The sequence below is a fragment of the Balaenoptera physalus genome (genome assembly GCF_965194825.1).
Source record: "Balaenoptera physalus genome assembly, chromosome: 12".
NCBI classification, from domain to species: domain Eukaryota; kingdom Metazoa; phylum Chordata; class Mammalia; order Artiodactyla; family Balaenopteridae; genus Balaenoptera; species Balaenoptera physalus.
In genome coordinates this window covers 69,712,763-69,736,456 of record NC_138897.1, presented here as the reverse complement: position 1 = coordinate 69,736,456, position 23,694 = coordinate 69,712,763, and the positions used below count along the sequence as shown (strand labels likewise).

The 23,694-nt window shown below is 55.0% G+C and overlaps 1 protein-coding gene across 9 annotated transcripts in view; it reads right to left on the bottom strand.

The window, feature by feature from the left end:
* The window catches only part of HIRA (histone cell cycle regulator), a 76,472-nt gene that overhangs the window by 42,072 nt on the left and 10,706 nt on the right, over positions 1 to 23,694 (bottom strand). For 4 of the 9 annotated variants that reach the window (XM_082417112.1, XM_082417114.1, XM_082417119.1 and 1 more), the window contains exons 2-12: positions 18,276 to 18,338; positions 16,941 to 17,051; positions 15,649 to 15,739; positions 14,345 to 14,439; positions 9,248 to 9,343; positions 8,074 to 8,234; positions 6,211 to 6,378; positions 5,322 to 5,435; positions 3,510 to 3,580; positions 2,839 to 2,944; positions 793 to 1,008 (exon numbers count right to left, since the gene is read on the bottom strand). In XM_082417112.1, the coding sequence (XP_082273238.1) occupies positions 793 to 1,008; positions 2,839 to 2,944; positions 3,510 to 3,580; positions 5,322 to 5,435; positions 6,211 to 6,378; positions 8,074 to 8,234; positions 9,248 to 9,343; positions 14,345 to 14,439; positions 15,649 to 15,739; positions 16,941 to 17,051; positions 18,276 to 18,338 (1,292 nt within the window). Of the gene's footprint in view, positions 1 to 792; positions 1,009 to 2,838; positions 2,945 to 3,509; positions 3,581 to 5,321; positions 5,436 to 6,210; positions 6,379 to 8,073; positions 8,235 to 9,247; positions 9,344 to 10,800; positions 11,016 to 11,382; positions 11,767 to 14,078; positions 14,147 to 14,344; positions 14,440 to 15,648; positions 15,740 to 16,732; positions 16,866 to 16,940; positions 17,054 to 18,275; positions 18,339 to 23,694 lie in introns of those variants that run through there. The other 5 variants (XM_082417115.1, XM_082417113.1, XM_082417116.1 and 2 more) reach the window with 5 other exon arrangements.

The following is a 23,694-nucleotide window of genomic DNA, read 5'->3' as shown; positions in this document are numbered from 1 at the left end:
GAAATGTATTCGAACTCCCCTCTGGCCTTTCAGATACAACTAAACTAAGCCACTCATTAAAGAATAAGCGTTTTTATCAGGGTGTGTGCTCGACCTCCTGCACAGTAAGGCAGCAAGGACAGACACTCCCAGGTGAACCAGCTCCAACATCTTCCTTTCTATCTCCAATTCCCACCTGGCCAGGTCCCTGGAGCAGTGAGCACATGCCTGGCTGGCCACACGCACCCAGAAGCCATGGGGCTCAGCAACGGAGCTAACAGATGAGACCCCTGTCTCTAAGCCACAATTTCAAACTTTCTTTCAATGAAGGCTCACAACCCAGGGTTTGTCACACACTGTGTCTGAACCACCTGGGGAGTGTGACACCCTGCACGAGCTCCTGGACAGGGTTTTAGCTCCCAACATCTGTCCTGTTCCCTTCCCATCTCCACCCCAACCCCCCAGGGAAACATGGGCTTCCAGAGGAAGAAGGGGGAGTCAAGAGACGTCTCTTGAGGGCAGAGCCTGAAACCCACTGTTCTCAGTATCTAGAATCTCCTAGAAAGGCTAGAGGTGAGGTTTGAAGTTCCCCCAAAGGACGCCCTCCTCTGGATCTCCTTGGGGCAGGGCCTTTGATAAGGTGCCCTGGGCCCCGCTGCTGCCGCACGCAGACAAGGGCAATAAGTGGCCCTTGCTGGCTCCCAGCTCCCTGCCCATGTCTGTGCACTGTCTAGATGGCCTCTTGCCCTCCTGGCCTTGTGCCACCCCTGGGCACGTCCCTGTGTCCTCAGTGCCGCTGGGCCCAGCCCTCACCTTCCTGATGTCCTCCAGACTCTCCCCGTTGACGACGCCAGTGACCGAGGTAGCGGAGCCTGTCTCTCTGGCCGCAGAGCCCTTCTGGTCCAGCTGCTGCTGCTGCTGCCTCCGCTGGTACTTGAGCATCTCGGGGTTCTCGATGACGGCGGTGGAGAGCTGGGTCTCGGTCATGATGGCCAAACTCTTGCCGTAGGTGGACTGATGGATGCGGCTCTAGAGAAGGCAGAGAGAGGGAAGTGCAACAAACCGGCCGGGACACTGCCCATCAGTGGGCGAGCTGCGCGCTGGCTCTCAGCTCAGAGCGAGAGAGCCCTGGGCAGGGTCCCGGAACCCTGGACGCTGGCTCTCTGAAACCTCCCACCCTGTTTGCCTGTTTAGTTGACTCAGGAGAGGCCTTGTACCCTCCCTCGATGTTTACAGCCTTCAGGGATGCAAGTGCATGCATAACACTCAGGAAAACACCTACAGCAGGTCTGGTGCAGAACAAACAGCAACAAACATTTGCTGAACTGAAATTACGACATTCAAATTGCTAATGTAAGGCTCTTAAATCACTCCAAGGACCCCAAACGCTTCTTGGGAATCAGACACTGAAACCCAGAGCTGCCTTCACTGCTCCAGCTGCAGCCATCAGCCCCACGTGGCTGGAGGTCGCCATGGGGTCGCTAACAGAGCCCCTGAGAGCAAGGAAAGGCCTGGCATGCATGCCTAGGGGAACCCTTCTCTGCCCGCATTGCCCCCAACACGTCCTGACCCTTCCGAGCAGGGCCAGCCCCACCGTCCCAGGTCTCAGCAGCCCTGTGCCACAAGCCAGGCTGTGTGAGGGCAGGGACGGTGGCCCCAGCACACTGGAGTGGCCAGTGTGACAAGGAGCAGACTCGCACATGGTGTGCTAACGACCAAAGCAGAGGTCAGTAGGACACCTGCCTCGCAGGAAGGATGCTGGGCGGGCAGCCTTGGGGTCCACTCTGCAGGACCTGGAGTGCCTGCCTGTGGCCAAAACTCCCTCCCTGGCACCCCTGGAATCTCAAGGCAGGATTCGGAGTTCGGCCCTACTGTTCCTCGAATGCAGGGGCCCTGCCTGCATCCAGGATGGGTTACGACTCTCTAAGGAGAGGGGAGGTCACCTGACGACAGTGACCGGTGGAGGGAAGAGCTGGGGCTGTGGACACACTTGTCCCCCCACTGACAAGTGACCGTGGGTGCCAGGGCAGTCCACTGTGGTGAGCGAGGCCGACTCTGAAGCCCAAGGGGTAACATCGTAGTGGGGGTCCCCACAGAAGCCTAAGAGGGGGCTCCCAGCAGCAATGGCACCCTGAGGGGAGAGCTGCCACCTGCCCTGGGCTCTCGGAGCCTCTTGCCCCCACATACTGGTGTGGGCCCACTTGCGGGAAGGCAGGCTCCTAGTCTGAGGGAGGGAAAGCAGTGCCTGTCACCAAGTCCCCGAGGACGAGCACTGGCCACCCTGTCCTGGGCAGAGCATGGCGGAGAGGAGGCCTGGCCCCAAGGCTGCAGATGGGCTCATGCTTCCGCTCTCAGACCTCAGGGTCACATGTTATTCTCCTCAGTGAAACAGGACCAGCCCTGCCTGGAGGGGTTCTGTGTAATTTAAGTGAAGAAACGTGGCCCTGGTTCTGGCACACAGTAAGTGCTAGGAAAGGACTGCTATCACTGTTGTAACTGCTGATCCGAGGCCAGTATATTAGCGAAGGACAACGGGGAGGGGACGTGAGCAGCCCTGGCAGCCACTCCCACTCTTCCAGTGTGAACACCTCCCAGGGTGGCTATCAGCTCAAGAGGAGATGCCCGGGCTTACTCAATTCTATTTTCCGCAAGATGTTACAGAAAAACCCAATTTTTGGCCAACCCAATAGAATGGATCTCTGACATGAATAGAGGTTCATTTTAAATTAAATCTCTCTTGTAGAGAAGACAAGGATTATAGTCTACAAGAGGCAAAGGACCAGGAATGCTTCAGGAAACAATGTGTCTGTGTAGGTCACAGGAGGAGGTCCCTCAGAGCCGCCGTGGCCGTGCTCCTACCTTCTCCTCCTCGCTCAGGGGGTCTCCGAGCTCGTCCTGGGAGAAATCCAGGAACGCCACAGAGCCGTCCATGGAGCACACCAGGATGCCCAGCCCGTTCAGAGTCCTGGAAAAGATGGCCATCAGCAGCCAGGCGCAAGCCCCGCAGTACTCACCCACCACGGAGTGGCCTGGGGGAGGCAGAGCCTGGGGAGACGCCCCCACGCGCTCATGGGGAGGCGGAGGTGGGGGCGACAGTCCCATTCTACCGAGCTCTGGGCCCTTAAGTTCTCAGCACATGTACAGAGTATCTCTCACTCTGTGCTTTGTAAGAGTTTCATGTTCATTTATCTCATTTTTGAAAGCATTAAAAAACAAACAACTGCGAGGGAGTGCACATCTAAATGAGGTCGCTGAGAAGCATGAAACGGCTTCCACAGCCACACTACTCCGATTCACGCAGCGACAGAGCCAAGTGCAACCAGGATCATGCACTCTCCTTCCCAGACGAACACAAGTCTGTCTGAGCAGGGGTTTCCAGTAGGGCCAGGAGCACAGCACCCTGGGGTCTGTCCTGCCTGCAACACCTGGGATCCTGGTTGCCCAACCCTAATCACACCCAGGAGGCCTTGAGCTCCAACATGTGGCTCCTCCTTTCCTAGACCATGCCTCGAATCGAGAATCCATCTTACCAGGAAATGTCCATGATGGATTTGTCAAACAGCTCATGGATGACAACCAAAGGCCGTTTTAGACACGTGAGCTGGAAGGAAAGGGTGGCAAAGGTTAATGAATGAATGAGGCCTTCTGTGTCCACTCTGCTCAGCTGCCGCCACCAGACCCAGGAGCATGGTCTGAGCTGTGCTGACACGTGGGGCGTCTTCAGCTCTACTCAGACGGCCACCACTGAGACTCCACCGAGACTCTGGAACCCACGCCTGCCAAAGACACGTGTGCCAGCATGGGGTCTGCCCCTTTGGGCCTGGCAGGGCAGACAGATGTATACACACAAGACCAGCAGTGGAGGAGGGGGCTCTAGAAGGCCTACCGAACAGGGATGGGATGCCAAGGCCTGCGCAGGGAATGCAGCAGCAAAGGCAGGTCCCAGGACAGGAAAACAGCCTCAGAGAGAACCTAGCACCCCTTCTTAAGGCTCACATTCAGGTGCACACACATATCCAAGGCTCCATGTGACCAGCGCCACGCACCACACAGGTTCATGTTGCCCTGACCCAGGCCCCAGGGTAGCCACTATTAACACTCTTCCTCTCTTCCGTCTTGGACAAATATTTTATTCTTTAAAATAAGGCACATGGTTGCCTGCTTTTTCATTTAACGCAGAATGAGTGTGTCATCAACATCCTGTGAAAACCTGTGTCTGGTGACTGTACCCGCCACCTTCCCCATGCGCATGTGGGTCATCTGGTCCTCTCACGTGGCTGAGCACATGTCCACTCTCCCACAGCAGCAGCAGGCATAGCTCTCACACACAGGGCCTGCCTGTCCTGCCCACTGGTCCTGGGCCCCTGGGTGGCGGGCTGGGGTGGGAACACGCCTGGAGGGCAGGAGGCGCTAAGGCAGCCCTAGTCCTGAGGACGGGACTGGAATCTGAGCACCTGGAACCCATGAGAACCTTGCCCCATCCTAGTTCCACTCCCCAAAGAGAACCAGCCTGGCCTTCCTTCCACAGACATGCCTACAGACCCCTCAGAAACCTGGGACCTCTGTCAACACCTGACCCGTCAGTGATGTTTTGGTCAAAGTACCAGGGATGGAGCCCAGGCCCAGGGGAGCCCGAGAAGAATGCGCCTGGACCGCCTAGGACGCACCAGGTCCAGGGTCTGGAATGGGGTCACAGGATTGCTCTGTGAGAAGCAACTGTCCTAAATGCAGCCAAAGGATAACCTCTAAATCTACAACTTCAAATCCACTCTGCTTATGGGGAAATCAATGATAAGGAATAAACTATTGTTAACGCAACACACACAAAGCTCAACCACTTTATGCCAAGTGAAAAGAACACAAGATGCAAAAAAGTAAACACTGCATGACTCCATTCATATAAAGTCCAGAAACAGGCAAAGCTCATCCACGTGACAGACATCCTTAGTGCTGCTGCCCTGGCTGAGGGGGGGCTGGGGGCAGGGTCCTGACAGGGAAGGGGCAGGGAGCGTTCCGGGGCAATAGTTACACGGAAGTAAACATGTCTGACGACAGATGCACTGAGCTGTGTACTTCAGGTAGATCCACTATGGAGGTTCTGTATCTACACAAAGTTCTTTTAAAGGGAAGCCAACACAATATGCCAACTGCGGCCCTGACTACTGAAGATGTGATCTGGGTCTGGACACAAGAGCTGCTCTGGCTGGGTGGCAGGGTGGTCTCTCCTGGCCAGGCCCAGGTTCAGGGCAGAAACACTCACTGACCGCTACCAGAAGTGGGGGGGTCTCTCCTCTTTCAGGCACCCCCTCCCCGCCGAGCGGCGAGCTCACAGTAGGGCTCACCCAGACAGAGAGCGAGCGGTCCTTGCTGCCGACAGCACAGCAGCAGTATGGGCAACTGGGTTTCGCAGAGCTCCCGTTCTTCTGCTTCTTCTTGAAGATTTTTGGGTTGAATTTCTAAAACCAAGTAACAAGGGTTAATTAGTAATTAATCAAGCATCAAGCATGCACCCTACACCAAATATGACACATACCAGGATCCCAGCCCAGCAGGCGTCCCCCAGCCCCGGGCACCCGCACGCGCCATTGCGCCTTCACAGCTACCCAGCAGGCCTTGTGCTGGGGATGACATGTGTCCTAATCAAAGTCTGGTTCTGGTGACATTCAACACGTTAAATAAAATATTAACTTCATATTCATCACGTCCATTTGCCAATAAAGCACATGGGTATGTATTCTATTTTGTATAACTAGTTTAAAAATATTGAAACAGGGGTTTCCCTGGTGGCGCAGTGGTTGAGAATCTGCCTGCTAATGCAGGGGACATGGGTTCGAGCCCTGGTCTGGGAGGATTCCACATGCCGCGGAGCAACTAGGCCCGTGAGCCACAACTACTGAGCCTGCGCTCCGCAACAAAAGAGGCCACGATAGTGAGGGGCCCGTGCACCGCGATGAAGAGTGGCCCCCGCTTGCCGCAACTAGAGGAAGCCCTCGCACAGAAATGAAGACCCAACATAGCAATCAATCAATCAATAAATCTTAAAAAAAAAAAAATTGAAACATTAAGTATTTAAAATGAAACAAGAACCTAACAACGCGTGCTGAATCTCAGAGGCCACCATCTCAGTCCAACACGTGACCCAGAACTGGGGAGCACGGCACTGCCCAGGTTCCAAGGGTCCCACTTAGGGTGGCGCTGATGGCTGGCCAACCTGAGGCCAAGTGGACTCACCACGACAGTCACAGCTTTCCGATGCCCGACAAAGTCCATGTTGGTCTTCCAGCCCTCCCGTTCGATGATCTGGGCGGTGGGGCCAGAGTTGTTCATGGCGTGGGCGGACACGAGGTAGTGCCCGTCAGGGGACCAGCTGAGCCGCAACACGTGGGTCGTCCCTCCACACTGCAAGAAACGTCTGTGCTTGAAAGGAGCCCAAGGCCAACTCTGGGACCACAACTGGCCCCAGGAATCAAACTGAGCTCTGATGTACAAATGCGCAATGGTGGAGCACGCCCAAGCTGCCGGCTACACGGCCAGCTTGACTCCAGTCTCTCCGGGTGAGCTGACAGCGCTGCCGTCAGGAGACCGGTAGGGGCACCATTCTACCCTCCCCCACTGCACGGCGGCACAGGCTGAGGGGACGGCTGGACGGCCACCTCTTTCCACTGTCAACCCTGTCTGGGCCAAATCTATCTGACCAAAGACACTTTCTCCTACCCAGCACCGGGGAACCCCACAGGAGGTTTGCAGACCACATGTTGCTGTGGAGAAAGAGCACTGCTGACCCTCGGAAGCCTGGTCACAAGCCTGTCTCTGCACTGCAGCCAGTGACCACCAGGCCCCACCTGCTCTCTGGAGCCTGTCTCCTCGCCCAAAGCCTGGTGACGCCACCAGCCAAGGAGAAGAGGTTTGTAAAGTCCATAGAAACCATAAATGGCACAACAGAAAGGCACTGTTCCCCTGACCCAGGCAGAGGCAGGGCACCCCTTCACACCATGCCTCCTCCAAAGTGAGATGACATTGGCTAACAGCCAGCCCCTGAAGCTCAAGGTCAGTCCAGGGCAGCCCGAAAGGCTTAGGGGTTAAGATCCAGGCTGCGCAGCCCTAGGGGAAGGCAGGACAAGGCAGGGCCCGAGCGCAGCATGGGGACACACCTGCCTCCACTGCCAGCCGGGTCCAAGCCAAGGCAGGACAGCCCCCCCAGAGGCTGAAGAGTGCTGCCAGCTCCTGCCGGATTCCAAACATTCCTGTCCTGCCCACACCCCGCCACCACAGCTGCCCCAGGAGCCCAGTGGCTCTCCACAAGGCCTGCAGCCCATGTCCTCTCACACTAGGTGGCTGCCAAGGAGGGCAGAACTAAGTGAGGTAAGGACCAGGCTCATGGATCCAGTTCAGGAACTTCTGTGGGTTGGGGGACAGCTGAACATGTGATACCCACTTTTCTCCACAGCCAGCCCTGACCAGTGGGCAGGCGTCTATTCTTCCTGCAAAACTTCGTACTCAGGTCCCTTCCTCCAAGAAGCCCTCTCTAACGTGACCACCCCCTACCCCCAGCCATTTCTGCCCACTCTGGATAACTCCATCTCAATCCACGTTCATTTCCTGTACTCAGGACAGCCGTACACACAGGAGGCACTCAAGAAATGTCCACCGAATAATGGCGACCTTGAGCTCTGGTCCCACATGAAATCAGAACTCAAATGAAGAAAGGGGTGGTAAAATACTACACAAGCCAGTGCAGTCCAACCTCCAGATGTTTTGCAAACTGGACTGTTAACGCCTTCCACAGGAGCTGGCCGGCCTGCAGAGCGAAGGTCAGCAAGCACGGCCCAGAGCCCTCAGGAAGACGCAAGAGCCTCCTCCACCCCCCACGTCCCCCACACCCCAAGGGGCAGCGTGCTGTAAACTCTTCAGCTTTAACACCTACAAGCCTTTTCACTACAAAGGTGGACGTTTAATAGCTTCTGAGAAGTGAACGATTTTCATCACCTGACTCTGGGCTCCCTGACTATGTCTGGACCCCAGGCAGCCCCTGCTCTGTGTGGGAGGCATGGGGGGGGGGTGGTGCGGCGGCGGGGGGCCTGCCAGGCCTCTTACCTCATCGAAAGGCTTGGTGATGCTGGTCTCTAACTGCCAGTCCAGCGTCCTCCACACCTTCAGGCTGCGGTCGTCGGCTTGAGAGGCAATGTATTTACCAACAGGGTCCCAAGTCAGGCCCTTCACCAGGCCAGAATGGCCTCTCAGAGTAGCTAGGATTTCTGTGAGGACAAATAAGTGAGGTTGGAAAGGCGTTACCAAGGGGAAAACAGTGACTCTGTCTAGAAACGGGCCACGGGTCGGCCGGCCAAGAGAAGGGGCTTCAGGAGTCGCCCTGGCCAGCCCCACCCCTGGGCACAAGCAGAAGTCTGTTCTCACCCAGGAGGTGGGCACCACCCATTTCCCTCTAGCCAAGCTGACACGTATGGGTTGAGGCTGCACGTGCCCTCAGAGGGGCAGGTGGCCAGGGCCAGAGCTGAAATGCGCCGCCTCACCTTGCCGGCAGCCGCAGCCCTGCCCACGGTTTCCTTTCTGGACAGGAGCCCGTGCCCATCCAAGCCCTCCTGATGTGACCCTCCCTGGGGGACCGGGCCCTGCACTGAGTGAGTCCTCTGCTCGTCATCACTGAGGACAAAGGGGAGGGAGCTTGAACCCCAGAGAGCTGTAAGCTGAATGCCACCCCAGCCACGGTGGCTGGGCCGAGTCCCCACACACGGTGGAAGCTTATGAAGAGAGCAAGTGACCGGGACCCGAGCCTAAGAGAAGAACACGCTCCCGTCACCAAGCAGGGACTAGAAGCATCTCACTGGCTGCAAACTGCAGTACCATCCCAGGCTCTGCCATCGGTAGGGACTTCAAACACGTCAATAGAAAAACTGATCTGCAAAACTGGATCTATTAGCCTGCTCATGCTCGAGAGTGTCACAGAGGAGACGGCTACTGGGCTGAGGCCAGAGCCCGGGATGGGAGGGCGCACCCTCGAGGGCAGCTGGCCGGGCTCCCAGTGCCAGGGGTCCATTCGCACAGCCTGTAGCAGGGACACCCATGCCGGCACTTGGTTACTACTGTTTTTCTTTAATGTAAACTTCTCTTTAAACCTTAAATGTGATTGATAAAGAAGACCTGGGTTACTGACAAGACAGGCTGGCTGCCACCAGCCGAGGAGACCCAGCCCACCCATTCCAGACACCGCCGGGCAGCCCCACGGACAGGCCACCCGGGCAGAGGTGCGGACCTGGGAACTTCATTGCGTTCCAGATGACCACGGTGTTGTCCACGCTGCAGGAGGCCAGCCAGGCATCATGGGGGGACCACGCTACGTCCATCACATCTGGAAGACAATGGCCAGTGGTGAGTCTCTTACCTGGTGGTGGACGTGGACACGGCGCAGCTCCACCCTGCCAGCTGGCCAGTCAGCAGCCCCTCGGCGTTCTCACACCTGAGGAGACTTGACCTGGGACCATCATAACTAGACTTTTCCAAACCAACCTGAAGAACTTCCCCACTAAGGTTCTGCAATCAGTCCTGAGATCTGAAGCATCTAACGGCCCCACCCCTCTCCCTTCTGACAAAGCACTGAGGGCCTGGCCAAGAGCGTGGCACCCGTGCCACTGCATGGCTGGGTCTGCAGCCCTCGGGCCGGCTGAGCCGCCTTCTCCAACCCTAACCCGGCTTCATCAGAGCACAGCGTGACAGCCAAGGTCTCCCTGGTTTCTCCAACCTCAGTGCCTGGTGCGGCACCAGGAGTGCAGAGGGATGGCTGGTGAGGTGAAGAAACAGAAAGAGCAGCCAGTCAGGAGCCACCTAGTCCTTTCCTCACAGGATGATTTAAATCTTCAGAGTCAGCTCGACAAGACCACCCACGCGGGCAGCACCGTGATCTCCCGTGTGTGCGCCGGCGCTGAGCATGAACCCGGGCCCCGCTGTCCTGCTCCGCGTTGTGTGGCTGAGGGCACTCAAGACCCGGAACAGACCTAACTCAGCAGTGGACTTGGACCAGGTTCCAGTTCCTCATGCCCACGAGCACACGTGCCATCATTCTGCACACCCTGGGGCGTTTCTTTGAGACGGATGCCCCACCGTGGGAACCTGGGCGGAGCACCTGGGCATTTTCATGAGCCTGGATTCTTCGCATTTCTACTAGCAGAATATCCTTTTCAAAAGTCCCTTTTTAGCTTGAGGATTATGATTTTTTCCCCTTCTAACTTATTGAGTGCATTTTTATGTTTGAAGTTCCACTTTAACTCGCAAAGCGAAGACTGTGCACATTGGTGTGTCTGAAGCTGTCTTCAGGGACTCCTCTGTTCCTACCCCGTCTGTTGGGAGGTGATTTGTGCTGGTGGGTCTAACGAGAATGCAGTGTCTGCTAAAGGAGGCACAGGAACCTCTTCTGGGGCCCAGAGCGTGGGTGGGATTGGGGGGCAGCCATGCATACCACAGACCCCCCTGTGCTTCCTGAGTCCTACAGCAGAGACATGCTCACCTGGGACTCCAGAAAGGAGACCGGTTTTCTTAGCAATTTCCATGGACTATGGACAATACAGACCTTAGCTGCAAATTCCATCAGCTTACCTTCCTATGCTGTAGAAGGTTTATGTAGTAAAGTCAGTTATTCTCCTTTGTTGTATATTTTAAAATGATTTCTCTTATTGCTTGTTAACTTTGAAAAAATATTCCCTCTGCTGGAGGTCTAGTAAATATTCAATTCTGTTTTCTCTTGCTTTATTTAGAATGTTTCTTTAATACCTGGAATTTATCATGCTGTCTTTAGCTAAGGCTCTACATTACCTTCCTTTCACCCACGAACTGCTGAATGGCTGGTTACCCCGTCATGTGTGGGGAACGAATCTTTCCTTCTGTTATCGGTCATCGGTGCCACCTTCACAGCACACCAAGTTGTCAGGAGCACTGTAGCCTCCTTCAATGTTGTTAACTTTGTTTGAATGAGTTCTCCCACGTCCTGACTCATCCTTCCAGACGCCCTTTGGAGTCACTGCCGAGTTCTGCAGTAAATCCACACATGTGACATGACTTCCTCCCCAAACCCCAAGTTTTGGAGCTTCTGTCTTCAGACCATACAACGCCCATTCCTTCTCGCCACAGCTCTACACACATCTGAGACCCTCCCTGTCCTTGAAGATATAAGTTTCTGGTCACTGTCGTTCCCGCCAACTCTCCAGCATCATTCTTGGTGATTCCAAGAGGATGATTTTTCTAACACCCTTAAAGTCCTTCACCTACTCCAATGACCTTGGCTCCTGGCCTCAGCCATCGTTCCCACAGTCATGCCCAGAGACCCTCCCTGACAGAGCACTGTGACCCCTCCCTGGTCTTACTGCCCCCCTCCCCGCCGCCACGTCCCCCGCTCACTCTCCGATGGGTCTTCCAGCCGCTATAGCCCTTCCGTCTCCTCATCGGGCCTGGAGTCCATCCTCCCCTCAGCTCTTCTGCTGTCTTTCTTTGCAGGCGCCTGACAAGACCAGCTGGGTTCCGTCCAGCTCTCTCCCCCAGTCTTTCCTGAGCGCCCGTCAATTAGGTCTTTACCCGGCTTCACCAACAGGAACCACGCTTGCCAAGGCCACCGGCGGCTTCCATGCCATCCAGTCCAGCGGCCGATCCTCGGTGCTCACTCGACCGTGAGGCAACGTGGGGCACGCTGCTTGCTCTTGCCTCCTTCAAACGTTCTCTCCACCACCTTCACTGGTTCCCCGGCTCAGCCGCACCCCAGGCTCCTCCCCTGTGCTCCAGGCTCACCCCCCAACAGCCAGCCTGCAGGTCCACTCACCCTGCTGCCAGGCACTGCGGACCCAACATGTCCACTCGCCCCCACACCCCCTCCCACCTCAAGTGAGGCACCTGCATCCCTCCCGCTGCTCAGGCCACAGTCTGGGAAGCTGTCCCACCTCCTCTGGGGCCTCACCTCACTTCCCGCCCGAGGGAGTCTGTGTGACCACCTGCCCTGACTTCCACCATGACGACCCATAGCCCCCAACAGGCTCTCTCCTAGATCACATCACATCACTGGTCTCCCCAGTGCAGCCTCGGCCCCCCACCATATGGGCTCCATACTGCTGCCCAGGCCTCCACACTGCTCTGCCTCACTCAGAGGAGAGCCCCTCCCGGCCCCCTCCCCTCTGCACTCCCCCTCCCCTGGTCCCAAGCCCACGTCTACACCCCATCTGCTGCCCCGGTTGCTCCCTCCACTTGGATAGCTCTCTGCAGGTCCACACGGTTGTCCCCTCATCGCCATCTGCTCAACCCCTGGATGCCACCTTCTCAGTGAGACCCTCCTTGGGAATCTGAGTAAAACTGCACTTATCTCTTTCTATCATTACACATTCCAATTGGCTATGACTAGTGAAAGACAGATAATTAAAAATCTTCTTATATGAGGCCAATTCAATGACTTATTATTAGTCTGAAGTGCTTTTCAATGCTTTATAAGTCCTAAAAGCTTTATTCCTCATATCATCTCATTTTTCTATTGTTTTCCAGTTTGTCAACCTTCTTCTTCTTTTTATTTTCTCTCTTTTTTTGGCCACACCACGTGGCTTGTGGGATCCTTGTTCCCTGACCAGGGATTCAACCTGGGCCCCGGCAGTGAGAGTGCTGAGTCCTAACCACTGGACCGCCAGGGAATTCCCTGTCTACCTTCTTCTGATTCTGCTTAACTGTACTGCAGAAATTCCAAAATAACAAATGCGGTGATAGCACCCATGTTTGTCTTTTCTCGGTATCAACGGGAAGATGGTTCAACTGTGAACTATAATATGTGCGCGTGGTTTGAAAGACACAGGGCTCTATCATGGTAGGGAAACAGCTTTCTATGGCCATTAAAAAAAACTGTTTTTATTAGCAATTGATGGTGCTACCAGGACCACTGCAAAAGGAGTGGCAAGTATCCCCACTGAAGGTGGGCACCCCTACCTGCCTGGTCGAGGAGAGCCCTGGGGTGGTGGGCCAGGAGGGAGGGCGAGGTTATGGCTCAGTCCAAGTCTCAGGTTAGGGGCCCCATGAAAGTCGTCACTCAGGCCCCACTCCACTTGGATAACCTCATGGACACCTTGTCCAAGTTCCAGAGAAGCCCAACTAGACTCCACTGTGAGCACCTGCCAGCAAGTCAGGGTAAGTTACACATTTTTACTGTTATCAAAGATAACACAATGTTACACTATCAGCTTTCAAAGATGTGGACTCAATCTGTGGTCTCTAAGAGGTGGGTCTGTTCACCTTTAAAGTGTCGTCTGCAGAGTGTGTGTTGAGCACAGACTGCAATGGACCATAGCTGATTCTCTCCTGCCCCATCTCCGCCCCCCCAGCCCCCGAGCTGCAGGCTCAATTCCAACCAGCTCCGGACACCCCCCACCCCTAACCCCCAAACCCAGCACATCCTGCACTGAACTGGCATCCGGCCCCATAAACCCATGGTCGTATGGTCTCAGCAGAGGATACCGCTGGCTCCCCAGGCACCCAGCTAGGGGTCTCCCTCACACCTCCCTTTGCTCAGCCCTTCGAAGTCCCCAGGTCAGTCTCCTCCTCTCTCTCTCAATGATCACAAGCCTAGGTTGGGCCCTTGCAGTTTTCATCTGAACCCCTGAAACTGCCTTCTTTTCCACAGGGCTGTTAGATGATCCCCCTTTCAGGCCTCCACGACAAAGGGCACCCTCGTTAGCAGAAGTGCAAGCCTTCCATGACCTGGCCCCACACACTCAGCCAGCCCCACCCCGCGCCACTTGCTGCCGTGCAGTACACGTCCAGCGGGGTGAGATGCTGCCAGCTCACCACTGGCACCAAGCCTTTCTGGCTTCTGCTGGCCTCTGCCTGGCACACCCTCCTAGCTATTCCCAGCTAGACCGCAGGTTCTCCGAGGAAGACTGAATTGCACTGACTCTGGTATCCCTGGCATCTGACTAAGTGCTGTCAACTTCAGTCCAAATCTGAAAAATGAGTTTCTTTCCATACCAAGCCTATTTAAAACACTTTGCAAACACTCTCAAAGTCAAGTAAAAAGCTTTCCAGTGGGCCCCCGTGTGCGGGTTTCTGTGGAATAAAGAAAGTGCGCTTACGGACTTAGCGATCCACTGATGGAGGTAGTGACTCAGTTCCCAGGATAAACAGCGGAACGTGGGGAGTTCTACATTAAAGATATAAACATACAGCCCATGAGGGCAGGAGTGGGGACACTGACGCAGCTGGAGGCAGGCAGCGGGGAGGGGAGGGGTGGCCCAGACACAGGGCTGCTCTAAGGACCCACAGTCCACAGGGGCCGTGGAGGTGCCGCTGCTGCTCTCGGCCACCGCCGGGGCGCCCACCCCACGGGCAGCCCACTCACCGCCTGAGTGACTCCGCAGGATGGAGACACATCGCCACTGCTCCACGTTGGCAAGCTTGCCACTGGAGCCGAACACGGTGCTGGGGCCGATGTACCTGTGTGAGAGAGGAGTCAGAAGGGCACCCGGGGACTTTCGGGCATCGCAGAGACAAAGCAGACAGACAGCGGCTGGCGAGTGCCAAACGGGTGAACAATGGGGGCTGATTGGGCAAATTATGATCTGTTCACTGGATGGAACGCTACACGGCCTACACCAATCTTGGGAAAATGTCCATGGGATAGAATTAAGTGAAGGCAACAGGTCCCAGAATGTCATATACAACATGCTACCACATGTCACCTATGCTGGAAAATGGACCAGAAGGACACACATGAAAAATACAAAAATATTAACTGTGGCTTCCTTTAGATGGTGGGATTATGATTTTTTCTCTTCAATTTTCCAAATTGTATACTAAGTATGTTATTTATGTTGGCTAAAGCAGCAGAATCAACACTATTTTTCAAGCCCTCCTGTAAGGACTTGAACGCCTCTGCCTTAACACCGGGGCAGGGAAAGCACTGGAACTGGGGTGCTCGCTCCTGGCCCTTGAGCAGTCATGGAGCCCTGCAGACATGGTGCCAACACCTTAGACGCCCAGAGGCTCTGTTAACACCCTTCGCTCCTGTAGAATTCTTCCAAACCTACAGGAAGGGCTTGCAGAGGCAGCTGGCTGGGCCGAAGGAGACTGTGCCTCTGCTCGCCAAGCCACAGCCTTGGGGACACTCTGGCTGAGCAGGAGGGTGGGGTCTGGTCCCCAGCCTGGCTGGCCCCAAAGGCCCAGGACCCACCCTAGGAGACTCCAGGAGATGGTTAGTTCATTGCGGGTGCAGAGCAGGGGCTTTCGGGGAAGGCGGGGCTCCTGGGAGCCCCAGGTAAGGCTGACAGAGAACGAGGTGAATGGCAAGAGGGCAGGCTCTGGATCCCCCACCCCAGATCCCATCAGAGCAACTTGTGTGTTAGGAAATTTCACTTGAAGGACAAAACAAATGAAGCCATCAATGTCAGCCCTGGAAGGGACGAGCCCTTCTTTTTCAGGTGAAACCCTGCAGCCCTGTGAGGAGCACTGAGCAGGTCCACAGGCAGGTGGGTGGCCACCCACCACCCTGGTCAGGCCCTGGCTGCCCCCGCCTACATGTGCTTCCTGGACTCATCGAGTCAGAGCTCTGGAGACCTCAGTGCCAGGGTGGGGAAAGCGACTGTGATAAAGACCAGCAAAGAAGCTTCTAAAAATAAAATGTGAAGAAAAGAAAATGATGCTTACGTAGCCCGTTTCCACACCATTATCAGTTTGTCATCTCCCCCAGAAGCTAAATACATCCCACTGTTTGACCACCGCACACAGTTCACACATGCTGGGAAGAAAAAAAAATAGGGTGATGAAAATCCAGTCGCCACGCCCATTTGCTTTGTGCAGTTTGGCAAGATGCAGAGGGTTTACAAAATCTAATCTATCTGATCTACTCAAGGTACCTACTGTGTGAGAGCCCCAGAAGAACAATTCAGTTCACGCACCAACCTACTTGTGCTGTAAGAACAAATACCAGAGCAGAGTCTGGAGGGGAAACGCTACGTCATCTAAGAAGCATTAGTGCTTAATCAAACAGTCAATAGGAGAAGGCTTCTTTACATGAAAACTGGTAAGTAAATAAATCTCATTATTTCAAAAGGGCTGTCAAATGATGAGATGTATTTCTGAGTAGGGATAATTCTCAAAATGAGGGCATGTACTAAAAAGGCCAAGATGCCTTTTCCAGAACTTTCAGGGGAGCAGCTTGATAGAGCATAAAACTCTGACTTCAAGCCACCTACCAGCTCTTTTTCCAAACTTGTCAACACTGCAGGTAGACTGGTCCTGCACTTATAAACTAAGGCCAGGAGAAATCCCTGTTGGCCCTGATGGGTCAGAGCCTCTGGAGCCCCACAGCAGAAGGGACATTATCCAAGTTGTGGTCCACACGTGGCCTGCGGGCACCTTGTGTTCTGGGGTGGACGACGCCAAGGGGCGTGTCGGGAGAGCAGGAACACATAGCACACAGGGAGGGGGCATAACTGATAGTGGAGCATCTCGGGGGGCAGCTAGGTTGGAAACCAGAGCCAGGTATGGTCACCCTGATGCTCAAGGGCAGGAAACTAAGGCACTATGGCAGGAAAGGAAACTACAACACTGTCCAGTGGCCACAAGGGCCTGGCAAAGGGCCCCAAGTGACACGGCGGCCATCTGAGACATTTGGTGAGCTGTCTTTTGTGCACCCTTCCCCGGAACCCTACTGCTTCCAGGTCGCTGGCCCCAAAGCCCCATGGAATCAGGCAGTAACGACTCATGAGCAGGAAATCACCAGAGGTACCTGCAGACTGTCCAAAGATGGTTCTGTGGGCAGGCCGAGTCTTCTGCTGAATAACTCACCCAGGTGTGCAGCCAACATCTGTGCCTTCAGACAGCAGGCCGAGGGGAGCTACCGCCGCACGGGCCTTATCTCTCTAATTACAAACACACGTGCTAACCTTGGGCACTGTGCCAACACGCAAAGCCTGCAAAGGGCCACCCTGTAATACCTAAGTGATTGTCCATCTGGCAAAGCATCTTGGGGACATTTTCATCCTTCTCGTCATCCTCCTGGAGGACTGGAGACATATTCCAGATTACAACCTTCCCAGAATCCTGTCCTGGAACGAAGGAGCAGAAACAACTCAATGTGTCAGGAGTGTCAATAGGAGCCTGTAACCCGCCCTCACCTAGCTGCCAGAAGTCAGGGCTGATAGATCAGCGGGATCTGAGTTACTATTATGTGTCACAGGGAAGGTGAACAAAAACAAGTGCCGCTGGGGACTGGAAGCAGTGGGCTCAGTAGGAGGCTGAGGCCAGACTGGCTCTGCACCGAACTCTGGTCTGGTCTCTAACACAGGTCCAGCAGGGGCCCCGAGGAGGTCCTCGTGCCCACCCAGAACCCAGACCCCTCATATGGAACACAAAAAGACTGTGCACAGGCACCCCCGCAACCTCTCCTCCCCTCTAGGTGCTGCTTGGGGTCCATTGCTGTTCCCACAGCTGACTGGACACTTTGAGAACCAAGCCTGAAACGTGCCCTCAACACAGGAAAAGGATCGATACCATCTTACCTGCCCTTTGCCATCACCTACAGATGGGAGATCAACTAAAAGAGGGCATTTGAGGTTCCTGTGGTCATAAGCAGATGTAGTACTCTGCTAAAAATATACATCTATGCATTTTAGTAATGATTACCATTACTGATAACTAAATAAGGGCAGCCTCTCACTAACTTTCTGTTACAGAAGGCAAAAACTAGTAAATGCCTAGAAATGGACATATCAGAATTACCATAAAGCACACTAGAAATGGCCTCTTGGTCAGTAGGTAAAAATATTTCCTCAACAGCTCCCCAGACCTCACTGTGCCAAGTTGGGCAGGAAGGTGCGCCCCCTCTCGTGGACAAGGACAAAACTCCGGCCCCCCAGCTAAGTCCAGAGCTCCTGAGTGACACAGTTGAATTCTTCTGAGCCCAGAAAAATAAGCTTCATGACTACATGACTAACTTCATAATTTAGACACCTCCTCCCTTTTTCAAGGTGAGCAAATGCTACCAGAGATCTTGCCTCTGGGGCTGGGGCTTTGTCCACAGGACCACCAGCCACTCCCCGTGCTCAGTAAGGTGGGGATGCAGACTGATTGTAATATGAGCCTAGTCAGCAGGAATCTGCTGCCAAAGTAGTTACAGAGAGTATGCCAGAGCCACAAAGGGCTTAGATGTGACCTGCTACATCCATGCTGACGAGCAGCAGGCTCTCTCCCTCCTCCCAGCTCCTGGGCATCAGGAGACATGGGGTGAGGTGCAGGGCTGTGAGCGCTCCCTCCACTACCTGTGAACATACCTTGTCCTCCAGTTGCAAACTTGGTCCCGTCAGGGTGAATATCAACTGAAAAAATTGGCTTGCCTGGGAACAAAGAAAAAAAACACATAACATCTCTCTTGGCTTTTATTCATTGGAAAACAGCAGCAAGCTCAAACATTTAAAATATTGGTTATTCATGTAACATCTCTAATCACTGCTCCTAGGGAAAAAAAATAGGCTACCAATAAATCACCTGTGAGTTAGTTAAAGTATAAACTGCTAAAGACTCTCCAAGGGACATCGAATAGCTTAAAGTCTGAAAGTGGGACACAGCGGCCTGTCACTGCGGGACTGAGCCCGCAGACCCTGGCACTCACACTGAGGTCCACCGGACGAAAGCTCGCCACCTGCCAGGTGTGCATGTTTGGAAAGATCACGAGCTACTGGGGACAAGAGCCCTGAGTCACAGGGGCTGCACCTCAGCCATCTCCCCATCCCAGGGATTTGTACTTGGCTGCAGCTGGGACACAGGTAGCCTGGCTCTTCTGCCTGGCCATCTGACAGCTGCGCAGGACCAGTGGCTGCAATGCACAGGCACCGCCTCCCTCGTCATGACCCTGCTCCCAAAAGTCCCCCCACCCCGTATGTTCTTGCTGCATTGACGTCCATGAAGAGTCGCCTTCTCGATGTCTCCTCCAGCTGAGCCTCCAGGGATGGCCCCACGGTGTGGTCAATCAGACAGTCAGTCCCTGCGGGGGAAGGGCTGTGGTGCAACACGGGCCCAGTCCCTGACCAGGGGCCCATGAAGCTGGATGGCCAGCTGGGCAGACCTGGCTGGCAAAGGCACCACAGCAGACTGTGCCTGTGCCCGGTGGGTGTTTGTCCAGCTCCCTGGCCTCCTTCAGCTTCTGGCCTGGGCCTTGGAAGGGTGGCTCAGAAATATCTGCTCAGGGACAAATGAGACACTTGACAACGAACTGGACATCAGTGGTCGTAGATACAAAGGGCTGTTGCTAAGGGGTCTCTTAGTTGAGGATGCTCTCTCTGTCACCCAAGAGGTGGTGGCATGGACACTGGCACAAGGGTCACGAGCTCTGGAATCACGTAGCAGCAAGTGCGGGTTGGGCAGGGCCGGCGGTGGCTGCTTGAGAGCTGAGAGTCCTGCCAGGGCTCCCACGCGAGCACGGAAGATCAAGTGCTGGGACCAAAAGGCCAGCGTGGCCCCAGCTGGCACCCAGCTCACCCCACCTTCTTCTGGAGGGCACACCTCCACTGTCAAGCCGAGAGTGAGCTTCCACATGACCGGGGAAGTGCCCCCTCCCTCTATTGGTCATTATGTGGTCCTGCGGGAAGCAGTGGTGCAGGGCTATCAGCAAGCAGAGGCGCCAAATGCAAACGCCCTACTGCGTCTCCAGTAGCAGGGCAGTCACTCCAACAGCAAAGTCTCTACAACAGGCCCCGGTTCCTGAGCCAGAGCTCTACAGTGACAGGTCAAGTTCAGCCTGGCAGCTGCTGACCGGTCTTGAGCACACGCAGTGTGTTCAAAGCCATCCCCCGCACACAGGAAACTCAGTCCCAGGCCACTCTGAGCACTTGTTCCCGGGGTACATGGGATGAGCCCCGACACAGCCGCACTCTCTCCAGCGCAGAGCAGCCGGCCCACCAGAGATCTTCCTCTGTAGGCCAGACCCTAACAGTCCCCCCTTAACCTTCAAGAAAAGAGCCCAGAAACCATCCCCCGGGGGCCCCAGGAAGGCAGGTGCAGAGAGCAGAGGGGAGAGGACCTGAAGGGCCCACCCTCAGGCAGGCGGGGATGCCTGCGCCCCCCTGGGCCAAGTGGCTGTCACCACTGACACCAGAGTCCCACATGCACTGCTGGGAACGTGCCACCCTTTCCCGCAGGCTGAGTGGCTGGAGGGAAGCCGTTGTGAAGGTGGTTTCCTGCCACCTGCGCTGTGAGAAAGAGGAAGGACGAGCGGGGCCATGGGCCCAGCCACCCAGCGCCGAGACCTGGCGGGGCCCTGCTGGACGCCAGGGGACAGGGAGCAGCTGGCACTGCTAAGGCCTCGTGAAACTCAGAAGAGCAGGCGTCTCCAGGGGCAGGGGCTGCGACCCGGCCATGCCTTCCTCCAGGGCCAGGGCCACGCGGGGGTCCGTCCGAGGGCACGCTGCCTTTCCAGGGCCAGACCTGCTGCTCCCCGGCCCCCCACTCCTCCCGGGCTTTTCTCAAACCAGCAGGCAGCATGGCCCGGGGCCTTCCCTTGCTCGTGGCCCTGGAACACCCTCATTTCACCACGAGGGGGAAACGGAGGCATGCAGAGAGGTCTAGAAAGTTGCCCAAGGCCACACAGCTGCCTGGTAGAGGCCAGGTATCTGGCCCCAAAGCCCAAGGCGTAAACTACCTGCCTGGGGGGAACCCATCCCTGTAAAGCCTAGAGGGGAGAAATGAGGGCTGTCGAGCCAGAGGGAGGGAGGGCGAGAGTGAGAGTGTGAGCGTGAGCGTGCAGGACCGGGCCTGCTGCTCCAAGCATCGCCCTGGACTCCTTGGCTCTTTGGGCCCGTGTGCACCCTGCCCCCTGAATTTGGGCTGGCCCTGGACCAGTCTTTAACTAACAGAATGTGTGGCGGGCTTGTAAGGAAGCTTCGTTCAACATCTGCCCTCTGGAGAGAGCCTGCTGCCGTGTAAGAAGTCCAACCCCGCTGAGACCACCGTGCTGAGACGAGGCCCCAGCTGGCCACAGAGAGTGAGAAGTGGGCCTCAAGGCCGGGCCCCGGGGCCCCTGGTGAGCTGTTCCAGCCCCGGGCTGCTCAAGCTGCCCCAGCAGAGCCAGTGAGGAGCTGGGATGAGCTGGCCCCACTGAGCCCTGACAAGAGCAGAATCACAAACGATAATGAAGCCGTTGTTTTAAGCCAGCAAGTTTGGGGGTGGTTTGTTATACACGAGATAACCCAAGATGCCAGTTCATTCACTGTTCTGCTTAAGCCAACCCAAGCTGGCCATTTATCGTCTTAACCAAGGAAGTTCCAGCTCAGCCAGCATCAGTCTTAAGTGGCCACCAGTGAGGAGCATCCACCGGCCCCCGGGGTGCTGGTCAGCTCCTGAAGCCTGTATTCCCTCCTGGAGCACATCAAAGTCACTTGCCTACAAGACACGGGCCAGCCTGACTCCCCAAGAACACACAGAGCCCAAGGGCTCCATTGCACAGGTACCAATCACAGCCCATCCTAGGAGCTGACACTGGGCTAAGCAGACAGAAAGTAAAGATACAGAAGTCCGGCCCTGCCCAGGGAGCGCCAAAATGTAGACAACATGAACCTCACAGATAAGCCCAGTGACAGAGGTCTGCATGGGTAGGGAGCCACCTAACTCATCCTGGGGTCTTCCTGCAGAAATCACAACTGCCCCAAGTCCCCAAGGTTGAGGAGTCAGCCGAAAGAGTGGGGGAGGGGACCCCCAAGCCGAGGGGACGTGGCATGGAATCAAGAATGGGTCCGACCTGCCACTGTGCAGTGCAGCACGGGCAAAGTGGGGAGGGAGCCGTACAGATAGGCAGGGTGCCACCAAGAAGTGCAGACCTTCCCAACTGCCACCCTGGGTTAGGGGACTGCCACCCTGGGGCGGGGGCATTAGCTGTTTAGATGAAGAGGGAATTGTTAAGCTGGAGGGCAGTGGGATGGCAGAAATGGGGGGTGGAAACAGGCCTGGGCTTGGGCAATAAGCACCCACGGGTTGGATCCTCAGCCCTGCTGCTCACCAGCTCCACAGCCTCGAGTAAGTTACTTAATCTTCCTCTGCAGTTTCCTAATCTACAAAATGGGGAGGCCACAGTCACCCTGACCAGCACATTGCGAGACGGATTAAGATGCCGAGTCACATGCTTCTGAGCCCTACGTCTCACATCTGTTTCTGAGATCAGGGTGCGCCCCGGTGAGGGGCGTGGCTGGCATAACTGTCTCCTTTTGCAGTGACGCGCCCGTATCAGAAGACACACAGAAGTGGACCTACAGGAGGCCACCGGCATGGTGCTGGCTGTTCACCCGCTAACGCACTGGACCTTCCAGCCCCAAGGAGAGCAGTGGCTCACATGTCCTCCTATTTCTAAAGGGCTCTTGGCGGTGGAGCTGAGGGAAGGGATGCTGTGGCTGGACTAGTTCGAGAACTTTCCATGTGGCCCAGCACAAGGACAAAGATGAGCTCCCGACCCCCTCCAGTATTCAGCTCTTCTTTGTAGAGAGACAGAGACAAAAGTTAAATTAACACACTCCCTGGACCCTTAGAGCTGCCAGCACCCAGCACTCTCTCCCCGCCCCACCCCCACCCCGCACTCTCTCCCCTGACACCCACCAGCCCATTCTCCTCAGCTCTGCTTCCAGGTCGCCCCTCCTTGACACCTTCGGGGACCCCTCCTCAGCACACACAGAGCACCCCGCTTCCACACTCTCCCGTCTGTGTGTGCTGATCTGAGGACTGAAGCACAGATGCTCATCATAGGGCAGAAGAGAGTGACTTACAGAAGCTGGGTTTTAGCCAAGGCACTCAGATAGAATCCTCCTCCCTGGCTTCAGGGAGCTTCCCAGAGGAGCGGAGTGCTGGCGGGGAGAAGTGGGAAGAAGCACGCAGGGCACAGACAGGCCAGCTGCCTGCTACACAGCCAGAGGGCCTCCGGCCTTTACGCTTTGACGGCTCACGGGGCAGAGCTGACTGGAAGTCCCTTAGTGCATCGTGCTGGCGAGGAGTTTGGGGAAGGCGAGGCCTCCATTCACTGTGTGCTGTGCCCATATGGCCCAATAATACTTGGTTCTAACAAATTTTGGTAAATTTGTAATTAAACGTGAAACATGGGAACATGTTTGAAACATTTATTAAGTGAAAAAGAAGTTACAAAACAATATTAAAATATAAGGTGGGTGCAAAAGACATGATCTTATGTGTAGAAAACCCTAAAGATTCCACAGAATAAACAAATTTAGTAGAGCTGAAGGATACAAAATCAACAAACATCAGCTGCATTTCTACACATTAACAGTGAAAATCCAAAAAAGAAACAAAACAATTCTATTTAAAATAGAATCAAAAAGAAAAAAATACTTAGAAGTAAACTTAACCAAGGTCAAAGACTTGTACGTGAAAACTAGAAAACAGTGCCGAGACAACCAACAGAAACACAAATAAATGGAAAAACAGCCCATCTTCATGAATCGAAGACTTAATATTGTTAAGATGTCAGTAACATCCAAAGCTGTACAGATTTAATGCAATCCCTGTCAGAACTGCAATGACTTTTTTTTTTTGGGCAAAAACAGAAAAACCCATCCTAAAATTCATATGGACTCTCAAGGGACTCCAAATAGCCAAACAAATTCTGAAAAAGAACAAAGTGGGAGGTCTTACACTTGCTGATTTCAAAATTTACTACAAAGTTATAGTAATCAAAACAGTTTGTTACTGGCATGAAGA